We start from the raw sequence: 13,354 nt of genomic DNA on the forward strand, positions 1-13,354 counted from the left end.
CTTGCCAGATGGCAGAGCAATAATAGTTCCTTAGCGGAACAAACGTTGGGAAATGTGTTAAGCATACCGCCCGCCCTTCGGGGGGGCGGGCGGTAATGTGAGGCTCCCCCGGCGCCAATAGGGGCGCCGGGTATACTCACCAAAACCCAACGGTGTTCCACCTTCTCCGCTTGTGATGGGGCCGTGGGAACGCAATAGCACACCACCACGGCCCCGTCTGCGAATTGCCCGCCACGTGGAGATGCGGCGCGCCCTGCTTCCGCGACGACGCCTTCAGCAGAAGGCGCCGTCGGCCTTCGCCGAGGACTCCCCGGAACACGTGGGGAGTTCTACAGCACGGGACCCTTGCGAAGCAGGCGGCGAACCCCGATTCGCCGCCCGCGGGTCCCTCAGGGCGGCGCCCTGTCTAGCGCCACAAGGTGCGCCCGACGGCGCCGCCCCGGTCTCCAGCGGCGGATCGGGAGCGAGTCGACGGCGTCTTTCCGCGCCCGCTCCGCCGCTTCTTTCAGCGTCATAACCTCGACGCTGAAAGAGGAGACCGCCTTCCATACCTCCTCCCTGTCTGCCATAGCAGCTGCCATGACAGGCAGGGAGAGGTCCGTCCCAAGGACCGAGGACACGGCGGCGCGCTGCTCCGCCCACGCTGGGCATGCTTCGCGCGTGTGTTGCGCCGTGTCCACCTCTCCGGTGCCGCAGTGGTGGCAGTCCGCGGTGGGCTCCCTTTTAACCACTCCACACAGATACACCCCGAAACATCCGTGCCCGGTAAGCATCTGAGTAAGGTGGTAGTTGGGGGCCCTGTGGCGGCACTCCACCCACTCCCGCAGGACGGGCCGTATCGCCGCCATCAACTGTCGGCTCGGTCCCGGGGCCTCCAGCTCCTCCGCCCACCTCCGGAAGAGGTCGTCGCGAGCCTCCTCCTTCCACTGCTTGACCTCCAACGGGTGCGGGCGGAGGTCACTCTCCTTCAATCGCCGATAGACCGCCGCAAGGACCTCGGCCTCGAGCTCCCACGGCGGGCTACCGGCGATCAGACACGCCGCCTCGTATGACGCCGTACGGTACGCCCGAGCCACCCTCAGCGCCATCACCCACATCCACCCATATGGGCGCCCCGTACAGCGCCATCGACCTCACCACCCCCATATAGAAGCGGCGGCATGCCCCTCCGGGGCCGCCCAGGTTTGGAAAGACCCTTCCGAGAGCGCCTGCGGCGGCTACCAGTTTCGGTGCCAAGCGCCGGAAGTGCTCCCGGAAGGCCCACTGACCATCGAGGACGAGTCCTAGGTACTTCATGGTACCTGCGATGGCGATGGGTGCCCCAGCCACCGTTATTTGGGAGCCTCGAGGCGGCCCACGTCGATGCCCATGGAATGCCAGGGCCTCGGACTTGTTGAGCGCCACCTCGAGCCCCAGCCTTCGAATTCGGTGGACCACCTGGGCGACCCCCGCTGTGGCGAGAACCATCGCCTCGCGGTGTGTACTGCCACGGGCAGTCACGAGGGTGTCGTCGGCGTAGCAAATCAGGCCGACCTCCCGCAACATGTCACCGCGTAGCACCCAGTCGTAACCGATGTTCCACAGGAACGGCCCTAAGACCGATCCCTGTGGAACACCGCATGACATGGCCCGTCGGGCCCAGCCGTCTCTCGTGGGGTACACCACAGCCCTTCCACTAAAATAGTCCCGGATCAGCCTTTACAGGTGACCCGGAACACGGAAGTGCTGCAGTGCCTCCATCACCGCCGTCCAGGGCAGCGTGTTGAAGGCGTTTGAAATATCCAACGACACAGCCACCAACACGCCGCCCTGGGCGACTACCTCCTCGGCTAGGCCCTTGAGTCGGGACACCGCGTCGATGGTCGACCGGCCACAGCGGAATCCGAACTGCGCGTCGCACAGATGTATGTGCTCGGCGAGACGAGCAACGAGCACGCGCTCGAAGAGTTTACTCGGCTCGCCGAGCAACACAATCGGCCGGTACGCCGATGCCTGGTCGGGCGGGCGGTCGTCTTTCTTCAGAAGGACGAGCCTACCTTCCTTCCACGAGCTGGGGAACCGGCCCTTCTTAAGGCAGCTGGTGAAAAGGGCCCTAATCCGCCCCCCGAGCTCGGGAAGCGCCAGGTATTGTACCCGACCAGGCACACCGTCCATCCCGGGGGCGGTCTTCTTGAGGCGGAGCCCGTCACCTCCTGCTCGGACACCGGCTCCACCTCATCGTTGACCGCCTCTCCTTCCTCCTCCGCCGGCAAGGCAGACCCTACCCGGTGCGGAAAGAGAGCCCCGACGACCTCCTCTGCCAACTGTGGCTCCATCGTAGTTGTTATCGGTGGAGCCCAGGGTCGAAGCTTCTTCCGCACCGCTCGGTACGGCCTGCCCCACGGGTCCTCCTCCAGCGTTTGGAGCCACTCCTCCCACGCTCCCTGCTTGGCCTTCGCAATGGCGACCTGGAGAGCGAGGCAGTCGGCTCTATACGTCTGGTACAGCTCCTCCTCCATGCTATGATCCCGGACTCGACGCCTTCGGCAGCGAGTGTATCGGCGGCGTGTCCTCGGTCCTTGGGACGGACCTCTCCCTGCCTGTCATGGCAGCTGCTATGGCAGACAGGGAGGAGGTATGGAAGGCGGTCTCCTCTTTCAGCGTCGAGGTTATGACGCTGAAAGAAGCGGCGGAGCGGGCGCGGAAAGACGCCGTCGACTCGCTCCCGATCCGCCGCAGGAGACCGGGGCGGCGCCGTCGGGCGTACCTTGTGGCGCTAGACAGGGCGCCGCCCTGAGGGACCCGCGGGCGGCGAATCGGGGTTCGCCGCCTGCTTCGCAAGGGTCCCGTGCTGTAGAACTCCCCACGTGTTCCGGGGAGTCCTCGGCGAAGGCCGACGGCGCCTTCTGCTGAAGGCGTCGTCGCGGAAGCAGGGCCCGCCGCATCTCCACGTGGCGGGCAATCGTTCGCTCGCGCAGCTCGGGACGCCACCAGTACACCCGCCGACGCGGACGAGTCGCAGACGTTGGCCAGCAATTCGCCCAGCCTGTCCGCTTCCGCGTCCACGTCCTCGGCAGAATCAACGGGATCAGAGTCGGCCGTCCAGCTTCCGACTATGGCCGCCTCCTTTGCCATCTCTCGATCCAGGCGCCCCAGCACCCAGCGCGGGCCGTCCCCGGCCATGGTGCGTGGCGAGTTCGTCGTGACCGAGGCGGAAGTGGAGAGGTCGAATCGAATATAACGATGATCCGACAAAGTCTCCAAATCCACCTCGACCACAGATCCACAGATCCAGATGGACAGATGTGCGGCGAGCGAACACGTCCGTTCACCTCAACAGCCTGTAGCGGAGTGAGCCTTTCAAATAATGTTGCACGTCTTTTATAGCGGCAGAGCTAGTAGTGGGGAGAGTGGGGGCATCGAATGACGCAATCGGTGCACGTGTTGTTTACAGTTTCGCTCAGGTGGCGCGCGGGCGCCGACATATACACTAAAACTACTATAAAAACATATTTCGTATAAATGATGTATTTGTATTGCTGTATTGCTGATCATTAAATACATTTTTATTTAATTCTCTGTGCCTGTCTGTGTATGCAAGGCCACGTTCATGGCAATCTCTGGAATGGCTGAACTGATTTTGACGGGACTTTAACGGCAAGGTAGGTGGATTCATGCGAGCGTATTGAAGCTACACTTTTTTATTACTTCCGCGCTGATCCTTTTTATTAGTAAAAATTAATGTTGGTAGAATGTTTTTTGAACGATAGAAAATTCAATTTTTATAAATTCATTTTATAATTCGAATTTTCTAATTTAAGTTTATATTTACGCGTCAAAAGTGCGAGCAAAAGCATTATTTGAATGTAAACACAAAGGCCTAGCATGAATATTTGTGATAATCGCCAATTTTCAAATATGTCAAAATTTGTATCAGATTTTTGGTGTACTTTACGCCCGATACAAAAGTTATTACAAATACAAATTTTGTACATAACGATACGATGACAATAGTCACAATTATTCGTGCTAAAATTAATTTATTAGCACCCGAACTCGAAAACCGAACGTTGTACTGGTTTTAATAAAATTAAAATATGCTTTGTGTTGCAAGCGATGCGTACTTTGCAGTTGACGTTGTAATTTCAATTAGTTAATTGATAATTTGAACGATAGATGGCGCGGTCCGAACACACGATTTTATGCTTCAATATGATCATACTGTTATGAAATATTTCTAGTCAAAAAACTATATTCATAATTATATGATTGATTTTTAATTCATGCGTTTATGAATTTTACATTCTTTGATGAGCGTTAATTGTTTAATCTAGCAGTTAATACAGAAAAAAAACTAGTTTATTCAATATAGCTTTTTGCCGCGACGTAAACCGCGTGGAATAAAAAAATAGACAAAAATATAGCCTATGTTACTCATTAATAATGCAGCTATAAAATAGCATTTTTTTTTTAAGATCGGTCTTGTGTTTTCACAGTTTATGCGTTACATAAAAAAATAAAAATCTTTGCTCTTTATATTTAAAAATATTGTATAATAATAGTTACAAAAATGTTTTTAATACTAGTAGTAATACTTTAATTCACTGTTTTATAACTAGATTGCTTGCCTTTATTACAAAACAAAATCACTATAGTGATCAAGATATACCGTTAGTCACAGATAATAAAAATAATCGTAGTAATATTATAAAAGCGAATATTTGTATGGATGGATGTTTGAATTCCAGGAGGCTTACAAAAGCGTTGGCTTAAACTAGACATTGATGTGCCAATCATCTAGTAAATTTCTCTTTAACTTATAGCCTGTTATGGGCCCGTACAGATCGTCTGAAAGGTATCTCTTTGCGATCCTAATATGCCTTCAGGGTACAATACTGTACCTTGCACAATCATTTACACGATATTATTACCCGTTACTCCGCCCGTGAGGAATTAAAAAAAAACTTAATTAGTACCCTATGTGTTCCTCCAGACTATTTTACATCTATGCTTCAGGGAGATCCGTGTAGCTGTTTTAGAGATACCTAATAACAGCCATCCATCCATTGGTCTATCCACTGAAACAATTGCATTTATAATATTACTAGCTGTCGCTCGCGACTCCGTCTGCGCGCAGTTAAAAATTGGGGGGGGGGGGTATGAAAAATAGATGTTGGCCGATTCTCAGACCTACTCAATATGCTCACAAAATTTCATGAGAATCGGTCAAGCCGTTTCGGAGGAGTTCGGGAACGAAAACTGTGACACGAGAATTTTGGAACGAAGTTCCTTATCGCGCGTTGTGAAAGGGGGCTAGACGGAAAAAATTCTTACGAAAAGTTGTCACGACACTTTTTGCAATAGTATGTATGTTAACGACGAATGAGCGCTACTTCACCATGGCAACGACGTGACAATATATAACGAATATTCATAGAAATAAAATGTAGTTCTGGTGAAGACTTAAGTTTTTTATTCATAGAATAAACATTGGTTCCTTCACTAATTAATCGAAAGGAACTTCGTTCCATCCGGGTGTCCCTTGACACCTTTCAAGTTTTTTATATGTTAGATTAATTAATAGAAGGTATGGAAAAGCTATAATTGATATTACAAATACAAAGCAAGATTTAAACGCAACAATATTCGCTATTAAAAGTGTTACGATCTGTATTATAAAGCTCTATATTCTGTAAGTCTGCTTTAAAATTGCACTTCCTTTATATCGCATTTCGATGATATTCAAAGTACTCGGCAGGCTTGAATTGTTCAGAAGAAAATTGAATTTTCTTCACATCCCGTGGCTTTATGCCGCAATTCATTTACGACTATTGATTTATATGAAAGAATAAATTAGATTATTGATAAATATTTTAAAATAAAATATTGGATAAAATCTTTATATGTAAAACTTGTCTTAAGAATGCTGTGTACGCCTATTATCTGTATGATCCTCTGTTTTTATAGTCTGTGTGTTATTTGTACCTGTTCGTGTTTGTTGAACATGCAATTGGTGTGCTCTTTAATAAATAAATAAATATCGTCATCCGTGACACAGATACTAATAGGTTTTGAAACGGGGATTTGAACCTCAGAAACCCAAGATTAATCATCTAACAGTTCTATATTTTTATAGTAATTTAAAAATAAAATAACACTTCTATCTACATTTTAAATATATATAAAATGTTTCAATAAAATTACTTGCTTTAAATGTAGCTTTAGACAAGCAGGATAAAATTAATTTTCAGTTCTACGTAAAATACGTCATTGCAATAGAAAAAACCCAGTCTGAAATCTGTCTAGACTAATGAACGTTGTCTTGTTACAAAAACTCTTGGCGTATTATCTTCATAGTATAATAAATAAACTAACTTTTTAAATTTGTGCAAGTAAAAATAGAAAATATCCATTTATGGTTTTAACATTTTTTTAAATGTATCGTAACTGGAAAAATGAACTCGTAAATGGAGAAATAGAAACCTTTATTTAATCGTTACTAAATAAAAACGTTACAAACCATAAAGAAAAAAAAGTAACAGTAAGTTTTGGTTACATCTTTGGATGGTTAAATATTGTTGTATATAAAAGCAATAATTAATTTATTAAATTTTATTTACTCCTTGAAGATTTTTCAGGCGCTCGAGTTATTTTTCCAGTCGGTCATGCGTAATCTAAGTTACTGAATATTTCATGAAGTTACCGAAACGTACTTAACCTACGGATGATGTATTCCTCCTCCACAAAGTTTTTGATCTTTAATTTTCATTAAAATTATACTGAAAAGAATATGATAAAAGTCTCATATTTTGTAGTAATGTTTCATTGGCAGATGATAATTAGCATTATTTTTTTGTAATAAATAGTCATTCCTCGTTTTAAAATGTAACATAAGAAGTTATAATGTTACATTTTAAAATGTAACATAAGAAGTTATAATGTTCCATTTTAAAATGTAACATACTTATGTGGAGGTTTTACACTGAATTATTATTATATGATTAAATGATCATGTTTTTCATTTAAAATATTCAATTTGATATTCAAAATTCATTTAAATTTTATTAATTGTTATAGGAAGTTGATATTATTGAGACTGTCGAATGTCGAAGCATTTTTTTCAGTTCATTACAAGTGTTATGTTGGGACGGTGTAATGAACGCTTTACCATTCGTTTATTTAGGACTAAGAGGGTTACTGACTAGTAAGTAGCGGTTGTTAAAAGGTACTACTGTTAATGACGTTATCGCCTAGTGTTAATTACTACGTCGTTTTTCTCACCCAGTTATGATTAACAAAAAAAATTTTATACTCACGTATAGTTAATTGGCATTGAAAAAAGGACTAACTGCGTCAGTTCGTTGGTTTTCGATAAGTAAAAAAAATACAACACAATAATAGAAATAATTTTATTGCCCGCTGTTTGTTTGGTACCAAAATTTCTAAAGTTTCTATAAACTTTTGAATCTATTGTAAAATATAATTTCACAAAATATCTAACTACTTACTTAAATATTTAACTGACTTCTTCCATTATCTTTAGAAACAATTCGAAAACTTTCGAAACCTGGTAATTATATGATTTCAGTTAAATTTTTGTTATTTTGTTTGTACTTTGTTCTACTCTACTCTGTACTTTTGTTCTCTTTAATCGATGAAATGTCTGAATTTTATCCTAAAATACAAATTTATCTTAGTTTATATAGATTAGTATAATCAATATTTATTTATTACCTTATTAATAATTAATGTAGATTATTAATATTAAATTAATTTATTTATATTTTATAGTAATTAGTTATTTCTGTTAGTCAAATATTTGTATTTATGTTGACTAAAATTGTGAAACAATTTTAATGAAGTCATTTAAATTATGAAATAATTAAAAATAAACGTATTAAAATTTATTGAAAAAAAAACTCAACCTTTCTTAAGTATTTACTTTGTTTTATAAGGGTTTCTTGTTAATTTTTTTACATATAAATTAGTTTTATCGAGTTTATAGGTCGTAAGCTAACAATCTTTGAAAGGGTCTAAGGGTTGTTCACTTGTGGTTTATTACGAACAGATTTTAACGATATCCAACAACGAAACGGTTGTATAAAGTTTTCATGCCCATGAGTCGTGACATGAAAATTATACAATTACAATCGTAAACTTAATTAATAATTCTAAACTTAAAGTGAAAATAGTTAAAAAGGACATCAAATTAAGCTCTCGTCTTATTATTCTATTCCTACCACTAGCTTGTTTATCGACTATGTTTATTTAATTGAATTGAATTTAAAAACATTTTATAATATTACTCGATCTTTTTTATTGTCTATTACAGTATTCGTAAAATATAACGTTATAACAACTGCTGTTTCTAAGGCATACTATTCCATTAATGTTAAGCGCATAACGTATTTATTTTCCTACGCAATCACAGCTCGGATGCGTTGCTCGTTTCATTAAAAAATGTAACATACTTCAATTAAAATTCCTAACATAAATTGGAAAAGTTAGACTCATTTTAATCTCGTAAATTAAAATCAATTTAATTAATTTCTGTTTACTTTTGCAATCCAAATGTTATCTTTACATCAACTTGCGAGTGAGTTTATTTTACTCTAAGCAATACATACCCCTATACAAAGCGAGCGGACTGTTAGGATTAAGAACAAAAGCCGGGCTTAGGAATTAGTGATGCAACGGAAGTGTCTTACCGGAACCAGAAACGGAAACAGATGTCAAAAATAAATTTTAGCAGAAACGGAAACGGAAACGGATGCGGAAACAGAAGTGTAAATAATAAAAAAAACATATTTACAAAAAAAATTTTTTTTGGAAAATTTGTTTGTATTCGTTTTTAATTTATTAAGGCATTGGATATCAGTGTCCTTTAGCCTTCAATGTATGTATTTTTACTGTGTTTCAATAAGTTAAACGTTATGATATGTTCAAACATTCCCAGATACTAAATAAAAATTCACCATAAAAAGTTTTGGCTCCCAGCTGTTACCTTTTTTTATTTTGTAAACAGTGAATGTGCTAAGTATCAAATACACCAAATCTAGATTAGAAAAAGATATAATTATTAGGCGTCGGTGGCTCGTGGCACTTGACTTGCAATCTGCAGGTCCTGGGTTCGAATCCCGCCATGTACCAATGTGTTTTTCGATTTAGATATGTACATTTATCCGACGTTCTTACGATGAAGGAAAACATAGTGAAGCTGCCTGCACATATCTGAGAAAAAATTCAATGATATGTGTGAAGTCAACCCGCTCTGGGCCTGTGTAGTTGACTATGGCCTAATCACCCCAAATTTGGGGTAGGCTCCGAGCCCCTCAGTGGGGATGTATAGTGAGCTGATGATAATAATGATGATGATATATTGCATGGTTATCACTTATTCAAAAGCACATTTAATAACTCGTAAGTATGAAATAGTCACATTTTGCCAGTTGTCAAATTTTATATGGACAACAACTAGACAGTCAACTCCAGCAAGAGAAGCTGATTGTTTTAAACAGCAGCAGAAAATATTACGCGCTTAATTTCACGAAAAAGTACGTAAACAAACAAATGCGACAAGTGCCGAAAGGCCGCGCGCGGACTGCGCGTCTCGCGCCGCGCATTTGGATCTCTCAGGTGTCGTAAAGTTCCGTTTTATCTCCGTTATAAAAGTTGCGGAAACAGAAACAGAAACGGATGTTGAAAAGGGTGCGGAACTTCCGCACTTGCGGAAACGGAAACAGACATCCGTTGCATCACTATTAGGAATAGAGACATCAATCAGTTGTCTACAACGGACGGTGCAGATTTAGACCTCGAGAGCTTTAAAAATAACGGATTTCTGTGTGTTTTTAACGACAAAAACTATTTGAACTGATATTTTTATTTAAAATAATTTATTGTGCTCCTTAGTTTTAAAAGAGAATAAAAAATGTGCAAGTCTGTAAATTATTTATACAACAGAAAAAATCAGAGATTCTATAGTAAAAAAATAATTTAAGCACTAGAATGCTAAGATAAGAAATAATAATAATGATAATGTTATGTAATTTATATTAAATAAATAGAATTTTTAATACTTCAAAAAAAAGTATTATAGATGGCTAACTTAAATAGATAAGAAAATCTTTAATACGATTTAAAATCATACACACATATCAAAATAAAAGAAATATGAGGTCTATTTAAAAATATAGTGTTATTTCATAAATAAATGAATTTTTAAAAAATTGGATAATCTAACAATAAAATTCGTGAAACTGATAGTATTTTCTTCGCTTCGCTTTACAATACTTTTCTTTGAGTACAATTGAATACAAATAGTTGTTGAAAAACTACAAGGTTTTTATTTAAGTACAATTGTATTGGAATCGTGTTTCAATTCACAAACATAAGGATAATATTTCAATTTGCCGGTAGTTTATCCAACGATACTACTGATATAAATTGCAAGAAGTTTTATTAAGAAAAATACACTTTCTTCGCATTGAAATATAACTAAACTTTTTTTATGAATAGTAACGGATTTTTTTTAAATATTAATAGATTTTTGTTATAACTATTCCAACTAAACTCTTGTATTGTCTTGTGATATTGTTCACAAAAGTTGAAAGGCGGGATTCGAACTCACTACCACCTAATCTATTTTAAAACCTGGGCTATTGGCAATTTCCATTGCAAAATCTATGACTTTTTCACTTGAAATCTTCGTATTTTATATTTTAAGTATACGAATGAGTTGTCCTAATATGTCTTAATATAGGTATTTTAAATAAAATAAAACAAAAAATCTACACTAAGGGATTGCTTAACTTACCCTAAGAGTAGTAGTTAGAAAGATAACAATAATAGAATCAAAGATTATTGTTTTAAGTTTTTTAGGTTAAAGAGGGCCAGAGGGCATTGTTAAAATTTTATTCAGAAGTTTTGTAATTACTGAAGTTTAAGAATTAGAATTCATCTCTCAGTGTCTTAATAACTTCTATAACTATTTTTTTCCTTCGTTGAATTAGTAATAATGGTTTACTGCCACGCTCACAATTTTTTATTTGTCACTAAGAAAGACCCTTAGGGTAGTTAGGTTAAATAAATACTTTGTTATATTTAACATCTGTTTATCTTCTTTTTCTTTACCTATTCATATAGACTACCTCAATTATTATTATTTACTTTGCTTCAAATAGCACTTACTTCATTAAATTCGGAAAATCATAAGACCTTTAAGAATCTCGTAGAATTATTTTTTCTTTAATATTAACAAAGTTGAAAAAATCTTACTAATATTATAAATGCGAATGTTTGGATGGATGGATAGATGGATTAATGGATGGATGGATGTTTGTTTGAAGGTATCTCCAGAACGGCCCAACGGATAGTCTGGAAGATCACATAGGCAACTTTTTATGCTTTATTTTAACTCCGCGCGGACGGAATCGCGGTCGACAGCTAGTATGTATATATACTCAAGGCGAATTCTTAATTGTACTAATTGCTGCAAAAAATTCCAACAACGCGGCTCCCAGGCGTTGGCTTCTAAATTTTCTCATTATAATTTGGCCAATAATTATTAAGTTGTTTAATGAATACTTTCCACTGTTTTTTTAACGCGGTAACGCAAGAAAAAACATGTTTTGGAATTCCATTATATTAATTTAATTTCACAAAATTCAAAATGTCAAAGAAAAGTTTGAGCCATAGATATTGAATTAACAGGTAAGGCAATTTTTAGTACATCATACATGTGCCGTACCACCACGATTTTTAGCATGTCTTCTCGTATGCAGTTTACTTATAACTGGACTCATTAGGCTAATCGACGGCACTGGGTGTGTTAGTTTTTTTCGTGGGTATGGACGTCGTCAGTTCAAATACGTCATTACCTTGGGACTATAGAGCCTACCCCATATTAGGATTGACTAAACCACATTCAAACACTCTTGCCCAGTATGGATTGATTGTTCGACTATAAATCAGATATTACAAGCACCGTGTTGAACAAATTAATCTAATTATCCTTATAAACTCTACATTAGCTTATAAGCATTCCAAACAAAATGCACGGTTTCGTAAGATTAAATAATTTAAAGTAATTAATTTCTCTTCAGCAGAAAAAGCTATGACAGAGCGCCTCCGCCTCATCAATCAAACGATCCAGCTGCGACCAGCGTTGGCTTTCATCCAACTGTCATTTATTTCACTATAAAACTTTTATACTTAAGATTGTTTATTTCGGAGATTAACTCCTTCGAGATGTGGTGTTGCAGCAAAATACGTCTCAATGATAGAAGAGCCCAAAGTCACTAAAAGCCTTTCCACGGTATGTATACACACTCTGGCAATGCCCTGAAAGCGTAGAAAATCTTTAAATCGGAAAAGACGCATAGGGCGATGCTATATCGCTGCACTGACCAAATATGCACTACGCTACGCACTTCTATGCATAACGCTATCCACATCGCATAGAACCGCACAGAGTTTAGAAACATAGGATATGGGTCAAGAAGAGAAGTCGCGACCCTCAAGAATGAGGTAACGACGCACAGAGAGAGAGAGATAGAGAGAAAGTTATTCAATTTTCTTCTCATATGGTAAGACACCTTAAATCTACGAGCATGCGTATGAATGTGAAAGATGCGAGAGTGTTGTGACCAAAAAGCAAGTAGATATAAGTGGAAAAACCCGTAATATGTACTTAACTCTCTGGGTTAAGACCCTTTTAAGAAGACATGTGGATGAGCGATAGAGGATACAGATCCGAGGAAACGACCTAATCGAGTTTGGGCTTGTTTGAATCGATTGACGAAATGTAGTTCTTGTAATTAACAAGAATATATAAAAGTTTTTAAAAATGATTTTTATTTTAATGCTTAAATTAAAAACAAAAAAAATTGTATATTAAGTATTTCAAAAAAATCGACGAAATTAAATTTTAATACTTTAATATAATTCAATATGCGGAAACCCTTTTAATTCGATACACGGCTCATAAGACGATTATTTGAAGCAAGCCTCAGTGGAATATGTTTATGGGATCAGATGGTTTATTGTCAAATATAATCTTCTTAGTTCATCATCTGAATTTGTGTTTGATTTCCTAATAAAACCGGTATAAAGGTAAGTATTTACAAAGGATCGCCATTATTTGCTTTACAAAAAATTTGAACGAAAATAATAATGTTTTTATAAATGTATATAATTTTTAAAAGCCATATATTTTCCCTTATATTTAACTATTAATAATCTTAATTTCCCTTTAAAGACGAAAATTAAAGTTTTTAAACCATTTCATTTTTATTTTTCAGTTTGACTTTAGTTTTTTATTTTTAAGATTACTATATGTTAAATGTCAAAGGATGGTCAATATATCTACATAATA

The 13,354-nt window shown here is 39.5% G+C and overlaps 2 protein-coding genes across 2 annotated transcripts; both read right to left on the reverse strand.

Annotated features, from left to right (window-relative positions):
* Positions 1–389: 389 nt before the first annotated feature.
* On the reverse strand, positions 390–848 carry LOC123722210. Its single transcript, XM_045683330.1, has one exon. The coding sequence runs from the start codon at positions 846–848 to the stop codon at positions 390–392; it is 459 nt and encodes a 152-aa protein (XP_045539286.1).
* Positions 849–1,698: 850 nt separating this feature from the next.
* LOC123722211 lies at positions 1,699–2,498 on the reverse strand. Its single transcript, XM_045683332.1, has 2 exons — positions 2,134–2,498; positions 1,699–2,077 (listed from the first exon to the last, which is right to left on the reverse strand). Exons 1-2 carry the CDS (start codon positions 2,496–2,498, stop codon positions 1,699–1,701), a joined length of 744 nt encoding a protein of 247 aa, XP_045539288.1.
* Between the last annotated feature and the right edge of the window lie 10,856 nt (positions 2,499–13,354).

Source organism: Papilio machaon, chromosome 21, assembly GCF_912999745.1.
Source record: "Papilio machaon chromosome 21, ilPapMach1.1, whole genome shotgun sequence".
Classification (NCBI taxonomy): Eukaryota; Metazoa; Arthropoda; class Insecta; order Lepidoptera; family Papilionidae; genus Papilio; species Papilio machaon.